At 40.9% G+C, this 22,794-nt stretch overlaps 1 protein-coding gene across 2 annotated transcripts in view; it reads right to left on the reverse strand.

Moving 5' to 3' along the window:
• Positions 1–3,376: 3,376 nt before the first annotated feature.
• Positions 3,377–22,794, reverse strand: part of LOC144280549 (uncharacterized) — a 107,932-nt gene continuing 88,514 nt past the window's right edge. The window contains exon 6 of one of the 2 annotated variants that reach the window (XM_077842698.1): positions 3,377–4,745. In XM_077842698.1, the coding sequence (XP_077698824.1) occupies positions 4,692–4,745 (54 nt within the window). In that variant the 3' untranslated portion in view covers positions 3,377–4,691. The remainder of the gene's footprint in view (positions 4,746–22,794) is intronic. The other variant, XM_077842700.1, reaches the window with a different exon arrangement.

Genomic DNA, 22,794 nt, shown 5'->3' on the forward strand with positions numbered 1-22,794 from the left:
GGCTGGCCAGGGTTCAGAGCAGCCGTGAGAAGGGCCATGGCTGGGGTCACCGCACCTGCTTTGGCTGCCAAATTCCTTGACGTTAGTCCAGGGGGTTCACGTTGAGGCTCGGCTCTTTATTTAGCAAACCATAAGAGCAACCACTGAACCCAGTCCTTGGCAGGACAAACTTCTCAACCCCAAACAATATCACTGGGAACTCTGGGAGGGAGAATTTCACAATCTTGCGGTGCATGCAGAGGAACCTGTAGGAACTGTGTTGTTTTCTACTTTCTCTCTCTCTCTCTCTCTCTCTCTCTCTTTCTCTGTCTCTTTAAAGCACAAACATCACCACGACTGCAAGAACCTGGTTCTCAAATTAGAGGAGCCATGAACATAAATATCCCCAAGACTGCACTAAAGGAAACCAAGGTATACATCAAGAGATCAGACACGGGTCCAAGAAAAACCCACATTATATATTTGACCTACATGCTATGTCATCATAGCTCTGTGGGTTTCGTCATTCCCTGGGGCCTGTCACCCCGCTGTGAGTGTAAGACTTGCTGGTGCCTTACAGGAAGCCTTATTCTCTCTTTGTCAAGGGCGGTGTGTACAATCTGAAGTTCAGCTGCTTATGTGAAAATCTGATCTTGAGTGTGACTTCCTAGTATTCCCCTCCCCAAGCCCAGGCAGGCTTGAGGGTGGGTGTGGGGGCCTATAGGAGGGAGCCTGCTACCAACAGAGCCTGTTTGTGGCCCCTTTAAGGAAGCCAAGTCGACCGGGCTTCATCTTACAGCCTTGCCTCCGTATCTAGGGTCACCTGCCTGTAGGGCTTGTGCAGGAGCAAAGGGTGCCCGAGAGTAGGGATCCCAATACTTGAATGTGCATACACATCGGTGTTAAATGCAGATTTTGAGTCAGTAGATCTGGGGTGTAGAGGCAGCCATGAGCCCTGGGCAAACTGGCCAGGGTACTCCTAGTAGCATGAGTTCTCCAGAGAGTGTGCTGGGTGCTTTTCCAGCAGCACACGGTGGTGTTCAGGCGAGACCAGGCTATACCGAGCACCAGGGTTGCAGGGAGGGAATGAGTCTGAGGGTGAGGGTGAGGGTGGGGCATCAGGGGAGGCCCAGCAGGCAGCACCCACCTGGACAGCAGGGAGTTCACAGTGCCATTCCTTGCCTTGAGACTTGGAGGATAAGCTAATGACCAACTGGTGAAATTTCTTCCTAAAACCAGAGACACTAGGGGTGGGAGAAACCTAAGTTCATCATGTGTAAGGACCCCCCATTCCTGCTCTTCGGTCTCCTCTAGAGCTTTCTTGCCCTGCAGTGCAACAACAGCTGGCACATGTGGACACATGTGGAACAAGGACTCCCTGCCTCCTGAGCAAGAACTTTCCTTTGAAGCAAATGAAAATTGACATTCCGGTAGCTTTCTTCCATCTGTTGTCCCTTCCTTAGAGAACGTTGGCTTCCCCCGTCCCAACCTTTTCCTCCACCCAACCTTGCTGAGTGCTTTTGAGCAATTGTCTTCTCTTTCTGTGCCTATACCTTCTCTGCCTGTCTGAGAGAATTTCTGGCAAGATCAAACAAAATTATCATGTGAAAGCACTTTGAACTAGTAGGTTGGCCCTAGAACATAATCATGTTGGTTATTGGTTTGTTTGGCTGGCTAATTCTCCCACTTGGTGCCATGCTTTCATGTCTACCCTCCAGCTCCAAATCCTACAACTCCAATATCTATCCTTTCCTCCTTCTTTTTCTCCTTTTTCTCTTTCTCCTTCCACTCCTTCTCTCCTCCTCCTCCTCCTCCTCCACCTTTTTCCTTCTGTAATAAGATGCCAAGATTTATCTGGGCAAATGGTCACCCAGGTAACACCCACATCCCCCAGTACCCGTTGCAGCTGGGGGGCACATGTGATTGCATCCTGCTCCTGGACAGTGAGTGAAAGTGATATGAGTAACATCAGTACCACATTCTTTATAGAGATACAGCTGCACCCCACTCTCTCCTCCTGTGTGGGAAATGGCATCAACTGCACCAGCCACAGGTGGGAGCCACCCCTGAGGATGGAAGAGCTGCCCCAGTACCTATATCTCTGATGACCTCAGGGAACAGAGCTATATGTCTGTTCCACATCGCCAGCCTCTCTGTGGACACTTACAACAGGAACATTCAACTACTGTCTTATTTGAATCGCTGTATTTTTGGATTTCTTTGCTGTACGGTTACACCTGTAACCTAACTAATAAGGATGTTCATTTTGGTGTTTGCATCAGTAATAAAAGTGGAAACAACCTAACACGCCTCAATAGGAAGAGGATGAAATAAAAAATATATAGTTTATCATATTATAGAAGGCAAAGGCAGCCACTTCAAAGGAGATAGGTTTGTATGGACCAGTATGTTAGTCTATCGAGTTTTTGTAAATATGCTATGAAATAAGTACCATTACCATTTCCATTTTATAAATGGGGAGACAGAAGCACAGAGAGGGTAGCAAGCTGCCCAAGGTAACCAAGTGATGGAGCTGGGGTTGCATGCAGGCAGTTTGGCTCCAAAGAATGCTCTTACCCCCACTGTTACGTTAATTGGTGGAATGAGCAAATGAATGAATGAATGCTAAAAGTAAAAAAAAAAAAAAGTTTTCTGGCGAAGTCTTTGATATGTAGAAGAATCAGTGAACCAGTAAGGCTCATTTCCAGAGCATTCTGCTTAATCAAGGTTCTACAATTTATCTTTCATTGCAAGGTAATGGGCTGTTTGTACTCTAAGCCTTCCAATGCTGAAAAGACACTGATGTTAACAGTTGTTGATGAGTGGCTGGGAAAGGCTGAACATTTTAATTTAAAGTAAGTGAAAGAATTAATTGCCAGCAAATTAAAAGGCTTCATCTGCCATTTTTTCTGATCCTTGGTCTTCTGCCTTCCGCCCAGAACAATAACAAGGACGTTGTTGAGCATAAGCATGGAGGGCTGGTGTTTCTTTTTCCGAATCACCTGGTTTTGCAGCTTGTGCCTATACCTGGGGACCTGGACATGTGATAATGAATTCAGTACTCCAGAAGCACCCCGATTCCTTGAGGGGTAGCTGGGACTCCTCCCTCAGGAAGAAAAAAGCTAAAGTGTAGACAGTAAGTTCCTGGATCAGAGGAAGTAGATTGCATCCCGATTGTATCCTCGGCAGCTGGAAGGGTGCCTGGCACATAGCAGGAGTTTTGCACAGGACCAGATATTAGCACTGTTAGATCTGTAGAAAACATTTTTAAATATTTTATTTATTTATTCACTAGACACACACAGAGAGAGAGAGAGAGAGAGAGAGAGACATAGGCAGAGGGAGAAGCAGGCTTCTCTGCAGGGAGCCGGACATGGTGACTCGATCCCAGTGTCCTGGGATCTCAACCTCAACCACTGAGGCACCTAGGTGTCCCAGATCTGTAGAAATTTTGATGGCAGAGAGGAAGTTCTAAGAAAAATGATAAGCCCTCCTTAACTGGAATAGTGTTTTCTAAATTTACAAATTGCATTCATTCAGCAAATAAATACTAAGCAAGTGCTATGTGCAAAGCACTGTGGGAGGTATAGGTGAATACAAAGTAGTCCCGGTCTTCAAGAAGCCTCCAGTGTGAGAGATGTATACGCTATGCCGACCCTGTGACTTTAGAATAAGGAGAAGAATTTTGTAGATTTGAAGAAGGAAAAACAGCATCTCTCTTGTTTCTCACACTCTCGCCCTCCCTACTCCTGTCCCTCTGCCTAATCTGAGATTATACAGGAGTAATTGTGTGGGTTATGAAATTCATATATGTGCCTAAACTGAACTTTTGTGGCACATGGAGAACAAATAGAACCATTTCCTTAGAACAGTTGAATGTGGTTTCCTGGGAGGGTGGAGGCTGGTTTATTAGTGCACAATTGAGTTGAGGGTAGGTTTGCACAGAAGCCAGGCACTCTTCCAGCTGCTGAGGATGCAAATGGAGTGAAATGTACTTTTTCTGTTCCAGGAACTCACAGTATATGCTTTAGCCTTTTCTCCTGAGTGAGAGAGCCTCAACAATCCCTTAAGAAATAGAAGTGCTTCTGGAGTAGAGAATTCTATCCCGCATTTCCAGGTCCCCAGGTATAAGGACAAACTGCAAAACCAGGTGGCTTGGGAAAGAAACACCAGTCTGCCACCCTTGTACTCAACAACGCCCTTGTTATTATTCTGGGTGGGAGGCAGAAGACCGAGGAGCAGAGAAATGACAGATTGAAGCCTTTTAATTTGCTGGCAATCAATTCTTTTGCTTACTTTAAGTCTCTTCCGTGGGAAGGCAGAAGAAATCCCACAGGAAAAAAAAGACATGTCAACCTGTTTGATGGGACAAATGACCTACCAGGGGGAGAGGAAAGGAGAGCATTGCTTAAATTAACAGCCATGCCAGCTACTTGATCCTTAGCAGTCTTATGGAAAGCATATAGAGCACTGAGTAACTAGACACATAACTGATGGAATTAGAAAGATACTTGGCCAAGATTTGGACTACATACCCCTCTGTCTTTCTCGAAGTGGATCTGCACAAGTTCCAGAGTTGAGCTGCAACAAGCCAGGGATATTGCACTTCTCCATTTGCTTCCAATCAGAAATAATACCACCTCATTGAATATTTTTCTTTGAGTTTTGGGGAAGACGGCATAGAGCAGTGGTGAGAAGAGCAGGCGTTAGTGTCAGACTGCCAGTGGTCCAAGTGCATTGTCTGTGTTACCCTGGGCAAGGACACCCTGTGTGGACAGTGAGAAATTCGAAGGGTTGCGGTCAAGATTAAATGAGGTAATATATGTGAACTATGTGGCACATTATAAGGACTCAATAATTGCTAGCTGTTAGCACATTCCATAGTAACAAGAAGTCAAGCATGCAGAACCTGAGTTTGCAGAGTACTTTCACATGCATGATCTGGGGTGAAGCATGATTCTTAAAAGTCAAACATCTGGGGTCGTACAGATGTGAGTTCAAATGCTGGTTTCCTTCTCATCAACTTTCCAAACACAGGCAACTCAGTTAACCTCTGAGCCTCAATTTCTTCATCTGTAAAATGGGGTAATAGCAGCACATAAGAAGTATAAGATAATAGTGAAGGTGAAATTAATTAATGTATGCAAGTTGTTTAGCACATACTAAGAGCTCAATAAATATTAGCAATTATTCATTCTCCTATTTTTCCTCCTAACAGATCTATCATGAGGAACCTAAAACTCTATATGCCAGAGCTTCTCATATTAGCTGGATGCATTCTGGAACAGGACTGAGATCACACTCTACTGTAAGCAAAGCACCCGACTGAGAACATGTTCCAGTGGTGACGTGAGGGAGACGTTTCAGAAAATGAGTTGGAGGCTTCAAAGAGACATACCCTGTAACTGAGCCAGGAATGAGGAGTCTAGCCCCAGAGGCCTTAAAGCCAACAAAGGAAATCTGAAGGGAGGAGTCCTCCATTTGAACCTGGCGCAATGCCACAGTGATCTCTTCACCTCCCTAAATGGGGCCATTAAAGTGGGCATTCTCTTCTGGTCTTAGCTCTGGTTATCAGGAGTAAAGGGTGGAGAGATCATAATAGGTCTTGGTATGCCCAGAAGGTTTTTGGTTGGCCTTGAACTCTGTGGATGTGCTTTAAATTAAAGAGCATGCAGAATGTAGACTCATCAGGGTGGGGCCAGCTGGGCACTCTTGGATGAGCTCCCACCATGCTGCAGAACCAGGTGACTCAGCTCAGAGATCTGCTGGGTCAGAGAAGATTGTCTTCTCACAGGCACCTGTAGTAATTGTGCATCAGATATGAAGGGACAGAGTTCTATTTCTATTGAGCCCATCATCCCTCAGCTTTCTCTTCTAGTTACCTTCCAAATCACACCTCCACAGATTCTGAGATTCTGAATTTTTCCTCTGTAGAGATGCCCACTCACTCAACTCTATTTTTTGATTATTTTTTTAAGATTTTATTTATTTATTCAGACACACACACACAGAGAGAGAGAGAGAGAGAGGCAGAGATACAGGCAGAGGGAGAAGCAGGCTCCACGCAGGGAGCCCGATGTGGGACTCAATCCCGGATCTCCAGGATCATGCCCTGGGCTGAAGGCAGCTCAGCTAAACCGCTGAGCCACCAGGGCTGCCCCTCAACTCTATTTTTGAGTTCTGTGTATGCGGCCTAGATGAGTGTCTACACATGTTGATGTATAGTGTGTACCCCCAGTGTGCTTGTTAATATGTGTATCAGTATGGTCTAGAGGAGTAGCTATCAGGGACTTAAACCAAAATCAGGAAGCCAAACCTAAGGGAAACATTCTGGTTTGCTGAACTAAGATAAATCTGAAGGTTAAACTTTTCTTAGAAGAAAAGCTTAGAAGAAAATAGCTTGGTTCAATTTAAGACAAGCAATAGAATTTTTCAAAAATCACTTAATCTTGTAAGTAGATAATACATTTATAAGATTCAAAGTTAAATAAATTTGTATATATCAATGTCTGTTTTCTATCCATGTCCTCAATGTATTCAGTTCCATCTTACCTCCCCATAATGGCCACCATATCAATATTTCCTGTGGATTCTTCCAGAGATTTTAGATATATGCACAAGCAAATACAAATTTACAATGCAATGTCTTCCTTTCTACACAAATGAGAGCATGCTCTACATATTATTTTGCAGCCAACTTTTTTTAACTTCATAATCCATCTTCGAAATCTTTCAATTCAAATCATAAGAAGTACTCTCATATTCTTTTTACAATTACAAAGTATTCTACTATATAGATGTACCATAGTGTATATAACCAATCCCCTATTGGTGGACATTTAGGTTGTTGCCAATTTCTTGCCATAGCAAACAGTACTGCAATGAATAACCAGTTCTGATTGTTATTACCCATGAGTGTCACCAACTGACTTGCAAGAGCAGTGTATGAGAATGCCCATTTCCTCTTTCCTTGCTAATACCATACATTAATACACTTACTTATAATACACTTATTTTTACTAAGTTGATATTGAAAAATGATATTTTGTTGTAATTTGTACTTGTGCTTTTCTTAAAATATGAAGGACATTGAACTTTGTCTGTGAGATGAATTACAAATTCCTTGCTAATACCATACATTAATACACTTACTTATAATACACTTATTTTTACTAAGTTGATAGTGAAAAATGATATTTTGTTGTAATTTGTACTTGTGCTTCTCTTAAAATATGAAGGACATTGAACTTTGTGAGATGAATTACAAATAATTTGCTCCCAATTTGTCATTTGTATTTTTACTCTCTTCAAGGAGTTTTTTGCTAAGCAAAGATTTTAATTTTTATGGAATTTAATTCTTAAATATTTTACTTAATACTTTCCAGATTTTGTATCATAGTTAGAAAGAGCTTCTCTACTCTAAATTTATACAGGAGCTTTCCTTTTAGGATTTGGTTTTTACATTCAATATTTGATTCATTTGAAAAGGATCCTAGTATAATGCACTTCACAAATTCAAAACCTGAAGGACAAGGAAGGAAGTCAGAAGGATGTTCCCATGTGGGCTGAAAGCTGGAGTCAAAAGCATTCAGAAGATTCTCGTCGCTTTGCCATGTTTGTAATGTGTCCCTGCCCTTCTAACCACAGCTCTTTGGCCCAGAGGTGAGTATGTAACTCAATCAAAGACCTTCTTAGGCATGTCTGAACTTGGGACCAGAACAAGAATCGGGCAGTTCTTGGTGGAAACAGCCATTAAAGGTGAACCCTGGGACTTGTGTGAGCCAGGCTTCCTTCCCCATGAGGTAGCAGAGTTGTAGTGAAAGAGTGAAATTAACAGAAAAAGGCAGGGGTGATGGAATACTACTCGGCGATAAAAAAGGAATGAACTAAAGATACAACAGCATGAACCAATCTGAGTGAAAGAAGCTAGGCAAAAATAAGTAGCTACTATATGATTCCATTTACACAAAACTCTTAAAAATGTAAACTAATCTAGAGCGACAGAAGTCAGATCAGTCGATAGCCAGGAAGAGGAGGGTGAGGAGAAACAGAATGGAGTGGGAGAGAGAAGTTACAAAGAGGCATACAGAAAACTGGAGAGTGATTGATATGTTACTGTATTAACTGTGGTGATGGTTCCATCAGGATCCCTGCAGGGAGCCCGATGCGGGACTCCATCCCAGGACCCCGGGATCACAACCTGAGCCAAAGGCAGATGCTCAACCACTAAGTCACTCAGATGCCCAACAAAAGTATTTTTAAAAAAGCAGACATTAGAGGAAAAATTGACACAGAAAAAACCAGAGTGTATATGTAGGAGAGAGGGAGATCAAGAGAAAGAATGAATTTAGATAGTATCTAGTTCTTCTGTTCTAAATGCCCAGCTGCTTTTCAGTTTGGTATCTTGACCCAAATTTGTATTCTTGGGCTAACATTTTTATCACTTCGCCCAAGCTGAGTTTCTATGCTTTACAGACAGAGTAATAGAACCATACCCTCCTTCTTCCCAAGAAAGAACTCAAAGACTCCATTTTGGCTCCTTTTCTTCTTTATCTTTCACATCTAGTTTATCACCAAGCCAACCAATTCTACCTGCGAGCATTTCTTGTGCTTGTTCTCTCTCATCCAGACCTGCTGAGAATCCAGGCTCTCATCTTCCTCCAATTAGATTCTTCAGGCTTCTCAACTAGGCTCTACCCTCCATATTGTTTCTAAAGTTGCATATTCAAAGCATAGATCTGATCCTTCCATCCACCCTTCTTAAAACAATAGTATCAACAACCAATGATGACTTAACACGTTGCCCACTGCAGCTCCCAGCCTGGCCCCAGGATCCCCCTCTAGAGCACCTCTGGTGTCTCCCACTTCCTGGCAGGCTGCTAACTCCAACGACACCAGGCATATTTGCCCTTGAGTACTCCTTTCCTATTTGTCCACCTGACAAACTTCTAACAGAGTTAAAGTCTGACTCAAACATGACCTTTTTATAGCTTTATTTGGTCTCTCAGGCTGAATTAATTGCTCCTTCATCTGTGTTCCCATAGCTCTTATCACCTCTGCTGTGGTGATTGATGAGTCTGTCTCTCCCAGAAGATGATAAACTTCTAAAGAACAGGAAGGATGTCTTATCCATCTTTCTAAACCCAGAAACTAGCATAATTCACAAAATTGTAGCAGGTGCTTAATTAATGTCTTTTAATTGATTTAAATTGAAGGAATCAAATAGATCAATGGTTTTCAAGTCTTTTTGAACAGTCCTCAATATAATTCTTATTAGAAACAAAACATTACAAGGAATCTCAATTTATAATTTGGATAAAGGTAGAACTGATCTGGTCAAAGAATAAATTAATGAGTTTGATACCAAGGCTATTTTGTCATTCAAGTTTTCTTTCTAACTGGATCAACACATAAGAGACTTTTCTGCCATCTTTCTGTATCTCTACGTCCTTTTCACCACCTGACAAAGACTCCACTGCCCTCTCTAGAAGTATCCCTGACCCTCCTGTATCACAAAAAGACCCCCAAAAGACAACTCCCCTGTGTAACCAGGTATCCCTGCTCACAGCTTTCCTGTGCCATAACAAATCCACAATTCTGGGGGCCTGAGGAAGGGAAATGTTTTTGGACAAAGAGATTCTTAACCACAAAGAAAATTCTTACAGAGAGGCCTCTGACCATTTGCTCAAATTACTAAGCTAATTTGCAAAACGTTACATGAAAGAGTAAGTGCATCTCCAAAGTGCCAAGGAGTCTGGGAATTAAGCCATTGCTGTTGGGTGCCTCTCCCATTTATTCTTCCAGCATGCAGAGTCTTAATTTAAACTTTTCAGTCTCTGGTCTTTTATATCCAGAATTCCAATTTATAGAGTTGATTCTAATACCATTTTCTGTCTGGCATTATCCACAGAGTTACCATGTTTTAATTCCCCCTACAGTTTTATAAACAAAGCTGGTTCAATATAAAACCCAATAGGCTACATTTGGAACCCATAGGAAGCATTCAGAACATTCATGGCATATAGAATTTATGATAAAAATAAAACTGAAGCAATTTCATTGTAGGCAAAGTAAGGGCATTGGACCAGATGATCTCTGAGGGTTCCTCCAACCTGTTAGTTTATTATTTCTGGGCAGATGAGAACAGCAACATAGGTTTCAAGTGAACTGTGTAAGGAATAAATTTTTCTTTGCACAAACAGCATACGATGGCAATAAATCTTAGAAAGAACATTTCAAAAATTATCTTCAGTGACTTATACAGTTTCATTTTTGTCTTATTTTTCTTACTTTCTAAGAAATGCCACTTTTATGAGGTTTCAACTGTGATTCAGCAAATGGTATGTGTTATTTATAATATCTTCCACACCCCAGGACAGAAGCCACAGGATCAAAAGCCATTTTGCAAGGCCAATAGGACAAAATTAAAGGAGAGTATTCTTTTCTAGTTGCTTAAAAATGTGAAGAAAGAGAGTATTTCAAAAGTTGATATGTTGATAGGAATTCAAAATCCATTTGCCCAAACCATTATATGGCTAGTTTACCAGGCTAGATCCCAAAAGTCATTTAACCCAAAATGTAATATAAAAGGACCATTAACAGCTTTATTTTGATATAATTAGCCTCATTTACAGCATCATTTTCTTAGGGGAAAAAAAAAACCCGTCCTGTGTTTCCTGCCACGACACCACAGACATATCTCCCTCGATGCAGCTGTAGAAACAGACCTGCTGCAATGGGGACAATTGTGGACAGGTGATGCCAATCCCCCACAGTTCTCTTAAGCTTTATACCTGCCTAAGAGAAGGCAAAGTTGTCCCAAATTAGGGAACAAGGAAAAATTATCTAGAAGGGTAGAGTTGTGAAGGTCAACTCTCCCCATTCTTATTTTTTAAATTATTCTATAAATCGAATAGTCACAACAGATTGCTGGTCTTGCTTTAATTTAGAATCCTGTTTTGTGACCATGATTGAAAACTCAAAGGTCTTTTTGCTCTTTGTTATAACTAGTAAATGGTTTTATATACCTTGATTATAATAAATTTGTTTTTGAATTTCATTACAATTTCTAAATTGATTATCACAAATAGATGTCAGTATTTGACTGTCAGTGTTTTTCTGCTAGCAGAAATGAATGATACAAAATTTTTTGAATTAATATGTTGTGGGTTTCTCTTTTAACTACTTGAAAAGAAAAAAACACACGATGATAAAGTATATTTTGAACCAAACATGAGCTCAATCATTCATTCAACAAACATTTATTGAGTACCAACTATTGGGCTGAATCCTCTGTAGTATACTAAGATGAATAAGTCACATTTCCTGCACTTATGGAACTTATGAATTACAGCAAATAAATAAATAGCCCTACTAAAGGCAAAATAAGTAAGTATTGTAAGAGATGACAGTTCTTCAGGCAACAAAGGAGAGGGAGAGGATATTCAGCTGAGACAAGAGAAGTTTCTTGGAGAAATTGGTGCATAAACTGATTCCCATTGGAGAATCAAGACCCAAAAAGTGATGGGAGAGGCCCGAAGGAGGAGGAAATGGAAAACCATTGATGGTTTTAGAAAGGGGAAGTAACATGGGTTAGCTGATTGGTTTAGAAAGCAGATAGACTCTAGCTCAACAACAATTGCAGTGATTCAAATGAACTTTACATACCTGAACCAAATGAGACTGGTGTGAACAGAGCACACAGATTCCAGAGATACTAAGGAAGTCAAATCAACAAGCCTTGAGGATCCTTTAGAAGAAAGAGTAGAAACACAAGGAAAGGGAGAGAGAGAATCTCCAGCAGACTGCCTTAAGCATGGAGCCTCTCCCTCTACCCTTCCCCCATCTCAAATAAATAAATAAAATCTTTTAAAATAATATTTCTTGATTACTGAAAGACTCAATGCTGCAGAATGGCTAAGAAGGTGAGGACTAGAAAAAGCCATTAGATGGTATAATTAAGAGGTGCTGGGAGGAATCGGGGAAGGTGGGATTATTAACTAGGTGAGGGACATAGAGGAAGTTGCATTTTGGGGGCCAGAAGATAACAGTGGGTGGAGGAAATTAGGAAGGTCAATGGTGGAGAATGGACCTTGGTAGAGCTGATCTAGTAGAGATAACAGAAAGGAGGAGCTTGTGCCTTGTGCCTTGGGTAGCACCAAGATAATTGAATAATGGCTGACATCTGAAAAAAGTGCCATAATTACATGCTAAATGATTGTTTTTTTCAGTCTCTCACAGGGATGTGTGTGAGTGTGTGTAGATGAATGTTAGTGCTTACACAAATTGTGGGGGTTTGGATCCACAAGAGTAGTGTCTGTTAGGAGGAAAGCATGTTCATATCTACAGGGATATATATTTGTGCTGGCAAATTACAATTGCTTAAACAACTTTCTCCCTTATTCTCTACCTCCTCTTTTCCCATCCCTTACTTCTTCTTTCTCTTTCTTTCCTTTTTCCCATTCTTTGATGCAGGTTTCTAAAGATCTTGAATCAATGAGCTGAGATATTCCCTTGAAAAAAGATTCTAGGGTCGTCTGGATGGCTCAGCAGTTGAGTGTCTGCCTTCGGCTCAAGTCGTGATCCCGGGATGGAGTCCTGCATCAGGCTCCCTGCATCGGACTCCCTGCATGGATCCTGCTTCTCCCTCTGCCTCTGTCTCTGCCTCTCTTTCTCTCTGTATCTCTCATAAATAAATAAGTAAAATCTTAAAAAAGAAAAAAGATTCTAATTCAAATATCCTGGTAATCAAGAAGGGAATAAAGGACTTCTGAACAATGTCATACCTTAACAAATAAGAGTGGATATTATCTTTCAAGCTGAATTTGTGATGTAAAGTGTATTTCAAAGAGCCCGAGGCTTCTTTCTAACTAATATATTGGTGGACTGCCCTTTTCACAAGTGCCTTTCTAGGTGGAGGTGAACCTTGCCGTTCCCTCCCATCTGGGCCCCCTGTGAAATATTTTGGTCAGAAAATGTGGTTTGGGAAGGGCTTGCCCCGTTCTAACCAACAGAATCTATTATAACTTGATGGATAGAATCCCAAAGAAATGCTTCAATATGTGTAACATTTAATTTTTTTCAGAGTGGCTCATGAAATTCGTTTTAAGCATCTCATAAAACCGGGACACATTCCAAATTTGTGTTGCTATAAGATTATCTTTAAATAAAATATCATAAAGACATTTTATCTTGACATAACAAACTACCTTCCACCCATATTTTAATACAATTTCCTGAATTTCAGTACATGCCATACCTACTAGAGTAATAACTCCTAAGTGGTCAATCGGCCTATTCTATGCAGACATACAATAGCACAGCTAATAAGGAGCTGGAGTAATGCCCTGCCTATTTTTAATGACCTTGAGCCAAAGGCTCCTCCTTTGGAAAGCAGTTCTAATTTAAATACCCTGTTAATCAAGAAGAGCATATTTACATTTAATTTAGAAAGTTCTTAACAGGGACACCTGGGTGGCTCAGTGGTTGAGCATCTGCCTTCGGCTCAGGTCATGATCCCGGGGTCCTGGGATCAGGTTCCCCACTGGGATCCCTGCATGGACCCTGCTTCTCCCTCTGCCTGTGTCTCTGCCTCTGTCTCTGTGTTTCTCATGAATAAATAAATAAAATCATTAAAAAAAAAAAAGAAAGTTCTTACCAACCTTAAATCAGCAGTTCTTGACTATAGACATAGCCCCTTGTTCTTGGGGGGGGGGGGGTAGTTGGAAATGTGTAGAGGCATTTCGGTTGTCACGATAACTGGAGGATGCTATTGGCACCAGTCACCTCAACTATCCTGAAGGCCCTTACCTGGCAGTTTTGTGTGCTATTCCCTCTTCCTGCGATGTTCTGCCTCCATCCCTGTGTCAACTATAGGTATGTGTTTATTATTGACTAATTGATAAGCATTGTCACTACCTAGTTCCAGAACATTTTCATCATCCCAAGAGGAAACCCTGGGCCCATTAAGTAGTACTCCCCACCTCCATCACCAATCCCATCCCCTGGAAACCACTAAATTTCCTGTCTTTATAGATTTGCCTATTATAGATATTTCTCATACATGGAATCATGCAATCTGTTGCCTTTGTGTCTGGCTTCATTCACTTGGCATAATATTTTCAAGGTATGAACATGGGTGACCATGTTGTAGAATATATCAGCACATCATTTCACCTTATGGGTAAATAATATTCACTCTATGGATATAAATATTTTGTTTATCCATTCATCTGTTGATGGACATTTGTGTTGTGTCTACCTTTTGGCTCTTGTGAGTAGTACTAATATGAATATTTGTGTACAGGTTTTTCTTTGCACCTGTTACCTGTATTGGGGGTTACATACCCACGAGTGGAATTGCTGAACCGGATGGTAATTTTATGTATAACGATCAATTTGAGTATCTTTTAAGAAATCTTCTCTGAAGTCTTTCTGGACCTGTCTTTCCCCTTCCACCCAAGTTATCCTTTCTTCAATGAATTACCACTGTTTCCAATGTATACATCTCTCCTGGCACTTGAACTTGAGTTTAAAAATCTTATATTTTCTTCCCCCTTTAAGTAGATTATAAAACTCCTTGAGGTCTTCTATCTCTTTGTATTGTTTACTGCAACTCCATTTATCTTTGGTGAATTGTAAGCTCTTTATCTTTGCTGGGAAAATGACTTTTCTGGGTGCAAAAAAAAACTTAGCTTCAAACAGGGTAACTTTTCATTTGGAGAACCAAGAACTTTAGATGCTCTAAAGTGGTAATTTCTGTTTTTAACGGTAATTGCTTGGGCTGTACTGGCACACCCAGGTTGCTATTATATTTATTTAGGCAAAGAAAGAGAGGGTGTATGTGTGTATATGTGTGGGGAAGAAGAGGCTGTATTTTAGATGTTGCAGCTTTTTTGACAGTAAGCTGTATTTGCAAAATCTGTCTACCAGCCAAGTGACCTCAGCCAATGTAGGAGGAACTTCTCAGAACTTCATCTTTGAACAAGTCTGAGTTGCTGAGCTCCTCCACTGCTATGCTGATATCTGAAAATGCTGCATTTTATAAGTCATAGGTCTGCTTAGAGCTACTAGCATTTTTGGCAGTCTTGCAAAATCACAAGGGTTTTAATTAAATTGCTTTCAAAGTAGCTTTACTTAATGGGTCATAGGACAAAATGTTGAATTAACACAAAGAATTTCCTAATGGAGTGAAAACAAATGCAGGGTGGCTTCTCATGTGAGCTTCCTGTAATTGGAACCACCAATCAGAGGTGTTGCATGAGGGATCCCTAATGAAAGAGGGCTTTTTTGTCTCTGAATCAGCATCCAACATTAAGTGCTGGAAAAGGGTCGACTTTCCAAGTGCAAAAGCACCAAGGGTCAGACAGGGAAGTATAAGACATGGCTTTTTCTTACGAAGAACTTATAATTTAGCTGGAGAGGTGAAAAATAGACACATATAAGATAATTAGTGATTTAGGTAACATGTAAGAGCTAAAGCAGTAATATAAACACTTGGCAGTATTAGGAGGGGGGAGGTTAGGAGAGATGCTTCTCGAGCAGTCCGTGAAGTGCAGAGAAGTGCTTAATATACACAGAGAGGTTGTGTGTTCCAAGTGAAGAGCATGATGCATGTCAAGAGCATGCAATGGTTAAGGACCACTGAGTAAATTAATCTAAATGCAACAGAACATACAGATAAGGGAATAAGGGGATACAGGAATGGCATGGGTAAATTGGGAATCAGATTGAAAAGAGCCTTGAAAATAAAAAAGTAAGTTTAGATTTTATCCTGTAGGGATTGAGAAGCAGTTAGGGCTTCTGAGCAGGAGAGTGACACCTTGACAGTTATATTTACAGAAAAGTAATCTAATGAGGTTTTATAGACTGGCTTAGAAGGAGAAAATAATGGAAAAGAGAAATAAGTCAAGAGACTCTTGAAATAGTCTGGCCAAGAACTGAGCATTTGAACTAGAACAGGGGAGTAAGAGGCAGATTCATAAATAAAATTGGGCTTTCTTTCATTTAGGCAGACATTAAAAAGTGTTCATTTTATGTTAAATTTATCTATTCCCACTTCATAATTTCCTGTTGGAAATCAGGACCTCCTTAGCTGATGAAGGAAATCAGAATATGACACCCTAAAACATGCCACTTTGGCTTAAGGATTATTTTGAGCTGAAGGCAATTAAAAAATTGCAGACACAGGAGGAACTCTCTGCCCTCGCCTTACTGCCTAAAAGGAGTGAATAAATTTTTCTTTGTAAAGGAAGCACAAATTTCCATTTGTAGAAGTGTCTCCCTCTCTAGCACCAGGAAGAGAATACTTTTAATCACTGGAGATGACTCTTATCACTGGAGACAGCACTAACTTCAGTCTTCATAACAAACCTGATTGAATAAACAGCTTTTATCTATCATGCATTTTTCCTAGTTACCTTCCCACAATTTATTGCCCCTAGAAGCCCAAACTGCCCCTTGCTTTCCTTTGTCTAGTCACTTTTCCACCACGCAACACCTTTTGTTAAAGTGGTATGTAAACCTCTGGGCCTAACTACTTCTTTGGGTTTTCACTTCTTTTCTGGAAAATCCCATTGTGCAGACTAAATAAACCTTTCTCCTGTTTTTTTTTTTTTTTGTATATTTTTTTATTGGAGTTTGATTTGCCAACATATAGTATAACACCCAGTGCTCATCCCGTCAATGCCCCCCCTCAGTGCCCATCACCCAGTCACCCCATCCCCCCTCCCACCTCCCCATCCACTACTCCCTTGGTCGTTTCCCAGAGTTAGGAGTCTCTCATATTCTGTCTCCCTTTCTGATATTTCCCACTCATTTTTTTCTCCTTTCCCCTTTATTCCCTTTCACTATTTATTATATTCCCCATATGAGTGAAGCCATATAATGTTTGTCCTTCTCCGATTGACTTATAACCTTTCTCCTATTAATCTGTCTTTGTCAGTTTAATTTGCAGGCTCTGGGAACAGAACATAAGAGGGTAGAGAAAGTTTTTTGTCCCCTACACTGACCATTCAACAATACCCTTGAACAACTGACCAATAATCAATCATGTGACCTCTTGTATTTATAGACTGATGCCGGATCTCAGGTGGATCCAAAGTGCTGCCTGACAATCTAAATACATTTCTCTAGCAAACTTACTAGACTGTGAGCTCTATGTGGGCAAGAATTTCTGTTCTGTTCACTGCTCTATCTCAAGAGCCTAGAGCAGAACCTGGTACATAGCATGTATAGTGAGTGTTATGGACAAGTATTTCGCACTTTTTCCTATTTCCAAAGACCTCAGACCCTTTTACTGCAATTTACACTCAGCTATTTAGTTCACCAAGAAGATAATTGGGGCACCTGAGTGGCTCAGTTGGTTAAGCATCTGCCTTCGGCTCAGGTCATGCTCTCCGGGGCCTGGGATTGAGCTCTGTGTCAGGCTCCCTGCTCAGCAGGGATGTCTATTTCTCCCTCTGCCCCTGCTCATGCTCTCTCTCTCTCTATCTCTCTCTCTCTATTTCTCTCTGTCTCAAATAATTAAATAAAATCTTCAAAAAAAAAGAAAAAGAAAATAGAATTAATCCAAGGAGAATACCCACATACATACTCCCACAGCAGAGGCAGCCACCCCCTTGTAAGCCGACCCATTATTTGTTCTGTTCCACTTATCACGAAGGACAACTTCTCCTGGCTCTTACCCGAGGCTGACTCTTCTGACTTTACATGGTATCCCAGCCCCTGGCATAGACTTCGCTCCTATACTTGACTCTTCTCTCTTCTGCGTCACCAGTTTTTCCCCCTCAACTGGATAATTCCCAGTAGGATTCAGATTGTGTTAGGAAAAAGCTCTGAGGCAGGAAAGCAAAGAGATGCTTTGGCATGTGCTTAGGTGCTGGCAACCTGCACAGCACTATCCAATAAAACTGCCTTTAGGTGGCCCACCGCCACCCAAAGCATCTGCTGAAGGAGCTGACTATAGTTTTTCTAATGCATAATTTTGTACCTGATAATTAGCAGATGTTCAATAAATATTCATTGAGGAATGGATATCTTATTTATTTATTTATTTATTTATTTATTTATTTATTTATTTATTTTTATATCTCCCATTTTAAATGGTCCCTCTTTGTGCTATAATCCCTCCAACTACCATCCCATTCCTCTTCACCCTTGTATAGCTAAGTCCACAAAAGCATTGTTTATGTACTTACTGTTTTCACTTCCTACCCTCTTTGTCTCTTGATCTCACTCCAATCATTCTTTCATCTCTACCACTCTACTGCAATTTTGAGATCACTAATGACTCCAAATTTTGAAATTTTGCCAAATTCAATTCTTAGACCTCATCTTACTTGACTAATCAAGCTATCATTTGACCCAGGGAATCATGCCTCCTTACCTTGTCCTCATTGGCCCCTCCTTCTCAATCACATTTGCTAGTTCCTACTCAGCAATTGGTTTTGGAAGATTCTTGCTTCTGCTTCCAGACATCTCTTCTCTATCATACTTACTCCCACACTTTACATATTATCTATATGCTGATGACTAAAATTTGAATCTAGGCCCTAAATGTGAGACTCATGTATCCAATACCTACTCTTGGATTTCAAATAAACATTTCTCTCTCTCTCTCTCTCTCTCTCTCTCTCTCTCTCATACTCTCTCTCACTTTGTTCTCCTTTTTAAAAAAAAAAAATTCAGGTGCATAGAAATGATTTTTTTAAAGATTTTATTTATTTATTCATGAGAGCCACAGAGAGAGAGAGAGAGGCAGAGACACAGGCAGAGGGAGAAGCAGGCTCCATGCAGGGAGCCCGACGTGGGACTCGATACCAGGACTCCAGGATCATGCCCTGGGCCTAAGGCAGGCGCCAAACCACTGAGCCACCCAGGGTTCCCTAGAAATGAATTAATCATAACCTTTGGTTGATGACACACTCAGTTTTTATCAATGCTTGGCCTTCTTTAAAACATTTTTTATTAATTGCTTTGATAATATAATAAGTACCTATGAACCCACAGCCCAATACAGAAATAAGAATATTGACAATAATGTAAATCACAGTCTAGGGTCTTCCTCTGTTCCATCCTCCCCTCCACCCCTCAGTTAACCCCCTCTCACCATCTCCATCATTATAATTGTCCCATACAACATCAGCTGTCTCCTGGACTTACACAGTAGTCTTCTAACCAATCTCCCTGCTTCTTCTTTTGCTTCCCACTCTCACCCCCAGCTGATCAATTCTTTTCATTGCATCTGAGGTGATTCTTCAAAGTCAGCTCACATAAATTCTCTCTCCATAACTTCCAATGGCTTCCCATCTCATGCAGGATAAAATCCAAAATCCTTGCAATGGATTACCAGGATCTATACCAGGACTCTCACTTCTCATCAGCTATCATCCTCCTCACTGTTCCTTTGGCTTAAAGTCTTGGAAGTTGCTGTTCCAGCTGTCTAGAATAACTCTTTCCCAAAATATCTTGTCCCTCTCTCTTATTTTATTCAGGTTGTTGCTCACCAGTGACTCCTCAGCTTTCACTAAGAATGACTTCCTCATCCACTTCGCAAGTCATTTTCCAGCTCCCTTATTCTATTCATGATACCCTTTAACTTCTTATAAGTGTATTTTTTTTTTTATTGTTTGCCTTGTCTCCATAGAATGAATGCTCCATGGGGGCAGAGACCTTGTCTTGTTTATTACTCTAACCCTACTACCTAGAACAGTATCTGGCACTTGTTATAGTCTGGAGCCCCTGGGAAGCAGACTCTGAGACAGGGTCTGGTGTGCATGACTTCTATTAGAGAGTATTCTTGGGATGAACAGCTATAAAGGCGAAGAGAAAGAAACAGAACTAGCCAGAAGGAGAAGTTGAGTGATGATAACAGTCTTAATGAAGGCCTTAGCCAACCCCATAGGAAACTCTCAAGCTGGGATGGTCTTCTAGAGTTGTACCAAATTGGGATAACAAGCCAGGGTCTTTGTAAGCCCACATAGATCAGTCATCCCTGGGTTTGCCCTAGGAAGGGGACATGACCTTGGCAGAAGGGCTCTCTTCAGCTAGGCCGTTGAGTAGTAGGCTGACAGCTGAGTGTTTGCTGCCAGCAGCACTCCAAGAAGCTAGGGAAATAATTCCTTCATTTCTGAAGGAAGATCTGCATGGCATATCACAATATTCATTATAGCATTCAATAAGGTAGTTGAACAAGCAAACTTATTGAAATCCAAGAAAAGAACAGATGGGATGAGAGTTCATGACATGCAAAAGAGGAAAGAAAGGAAAACCAAGTCAGTGAATCCTCATGCCCAGAGTCCTCCATTTGCCTACTACAGGAAAGGCTCTTTGCTGGTGCTCTTCAGCTTATAATGTTAAAAACAATATGATCCCTGCCCTTGAGAAAGAGAATGAAGCATAGGCGCAAGCATCCATGGCGCCAAGCATTGTATTTTAACTTCTACGGGTAGCACAAACTAGTACTCATAGTGGGAAAAGAGGAGGAGGGTAATAGATGTAATAATCATCACTAGTATAGCCTTATAGATGAAGAAACTGAGCACAGAAAGGGGAAGGGACTTCTCAGGGTCACACAACAGAGCAGTGTCAGGGGTAAAACCTAGTGATAAACACACAGCCCCCAATGCCCCTTAAACAACTGCCTAACTATTTGGCCAGAGCTCCTTATGTGATGCCTGCTTTCCCCCTTCTTTAGTTAGTAGTGATGGGAGTCACTGGCCAACTCTGTTGCTGGGTCAAGTGGAAGCTCTCACTTAACTGTTACCACTGCAAAAAGGAATGGTGTCACCTGAGTCAACCTGGAGTCTGTTTTCCTGTAGCTCATGAATGGCAATCTGAGAAATAAACTCTGGGCATTATTATTGGGGTATAAGAATAATTCATAAGGCTCTGGCAGAGGTAACTAGTCTTGGCTGTGATGGAAAAAAGAAAATAAGATTGTGATTTCAGAGAGTGTCAAACAGTCACTTAAAATCATGGTTTTAGGGGCACTCAGGTAGCTCAGTGGTTGAGCATCTGCCTTTGGCTCAGGTTGTGATCCCAGGGTCCTGGGTTTGAGTCCTGCATAAGGCTCCTGACAGGGAGCCTGCTTCTCCCTCTGCCTATGTCTCTGCCTCTCTCTCCCTCTCTGTGTCTCTCATGAATGAATAAATAAACTCTTAAAAAAAAAAAGAAAAGAAATTATGGTTTCAGCTTCGCTTTGTGCTATCCCTCAAATTAATCAATTTCCATTTGCCTACACTAATCAACCTGAATAGCAACCTGGCAAACTGCCCTCTGTCAGGTTATACTTCTGCTTGCAATGCATGAGGGTGCCTGTTTACCCAAACCCTTGATAACCCTTATTTTTCTTAAAGATTTTATTTATTCATTCATGAGAGACACAGAGGGAAAAGCAGGCTCCATGCAGGGAGCCTGATGCAGGACTCAATCCCGGGTCTCCAAGATCACGCCCTGGGCTAAAGGCAGCACTAAACGCTGAGCCACCCAGGCTGCCCCCTTGACAACCCTTATTGTCAAACTCTTGTATTGTTGCCAGACGGATGAAAATAGCATCTCACTGTAGTTTTAATTTGAATTTATCTTACTATAAATGAGTTTAAGCAGGTATTCATAATTTTAAAAACCATTTGTTTTTATTTACCACAAAATGTATGCTCATATCCTTTGCCCATTTTCCAATGGGTTGTTGAACTTCTGTATTTATAAGGAAATTTTTATAAGGAAAGTTTTGTTAGAAATATAAGCCCTTCATTTGTAGTATGAGTTGCAATTAACTTAATTTGACATTTGCCTTTTGATCTTGCTTTTAGCATTAGTTGTGTGTATGTGTGTGTGTGTGTGTGTGTGTGTGTGTGTGTATAAGAAACCATCCCAACACATATTGGCTTAACACAACAAGCACTTATTTGTTAATAATGCTATGGTCTGTCCTCAGCTGAGACCACTGATCTCTATGCCACCAGGCGTCAGCTACGCTCACCTATGCTTTAAAGTTACAGAATGGTTGATGGCCTCAATCACAGGTCTGGTGGTTGATTCATCAGTAGAGATAATGGAGATCACTAGCCATTCAGCAGGCTAACCTAGTATTCTTCTCATGGTGGTCACAGGTTCCAAAACACAGCAAGACAGCAAGCACCAATGCCCATGTTTTTAAGCTTCTGTTGTGTCATATTTGTTATTGCCCCAATGACCAAAGCAAGTAATATGGTTAAGGCTGGAGTCAGGGTGGAAAAGGAATACCTGAGGGTGTGAATAAAGGGAAGAAATTTGGGGCGCTTGCATGGTGCAGGCAGTTAAGCATCCAACTTTTGGTTTCCGCTCAGGTCATGATCTCAGGGTCATGGGATCAAGCCCTGCGTCAGGCTCCACATTCAGCGTAGAGTCTGCTTCTCCCTCTCTCTCTGTCATGTCCCCACTCGTGCTCACTCTCTCTCAACTAAATAAATAAAATCTTTAAAAATAAATAAGTAAAGGGAAGAAATTTGTGGCCATTTTTGCAAGTAATCTCACACTTATGGGATTTGTTTGTTTGGGGTTTTGATTCTTTATCTTGGTGTTACTATTTGTTAGTTTTTCTATACAGTTTTTAATTTTTATATAATACAATTTCATGGATTCTGAGTTTTGAGTCATAGGTAGAAAGCCCTTCTCCACTCTAAGGTTACAAAGGTAATTTTTTTTTCTTTTTTTATGGCTTCACTGGTTACATTTAAACTTTGATTCATTTGAAATTTATCCTTGTGTTCACTCCACATTTCTACATTTATATATATTTAAATATATAATATGTATAATATATAGTGAGAAATA

This window comes from Canis aureus, chromosome 12 (genome assembly GCF_053574225.1).
Source record: "Canis aureus isolate CA01 chromosome 12, VMU_Caureus_v.1.0, whole genome shotgun sequence".
In the NCBI taxonomy this organism is placed as follows: Eukaryota; Metazoa; Chordata; class Mammalia; order Carnivora; family Canidae; genus Canis; species Canis aureus.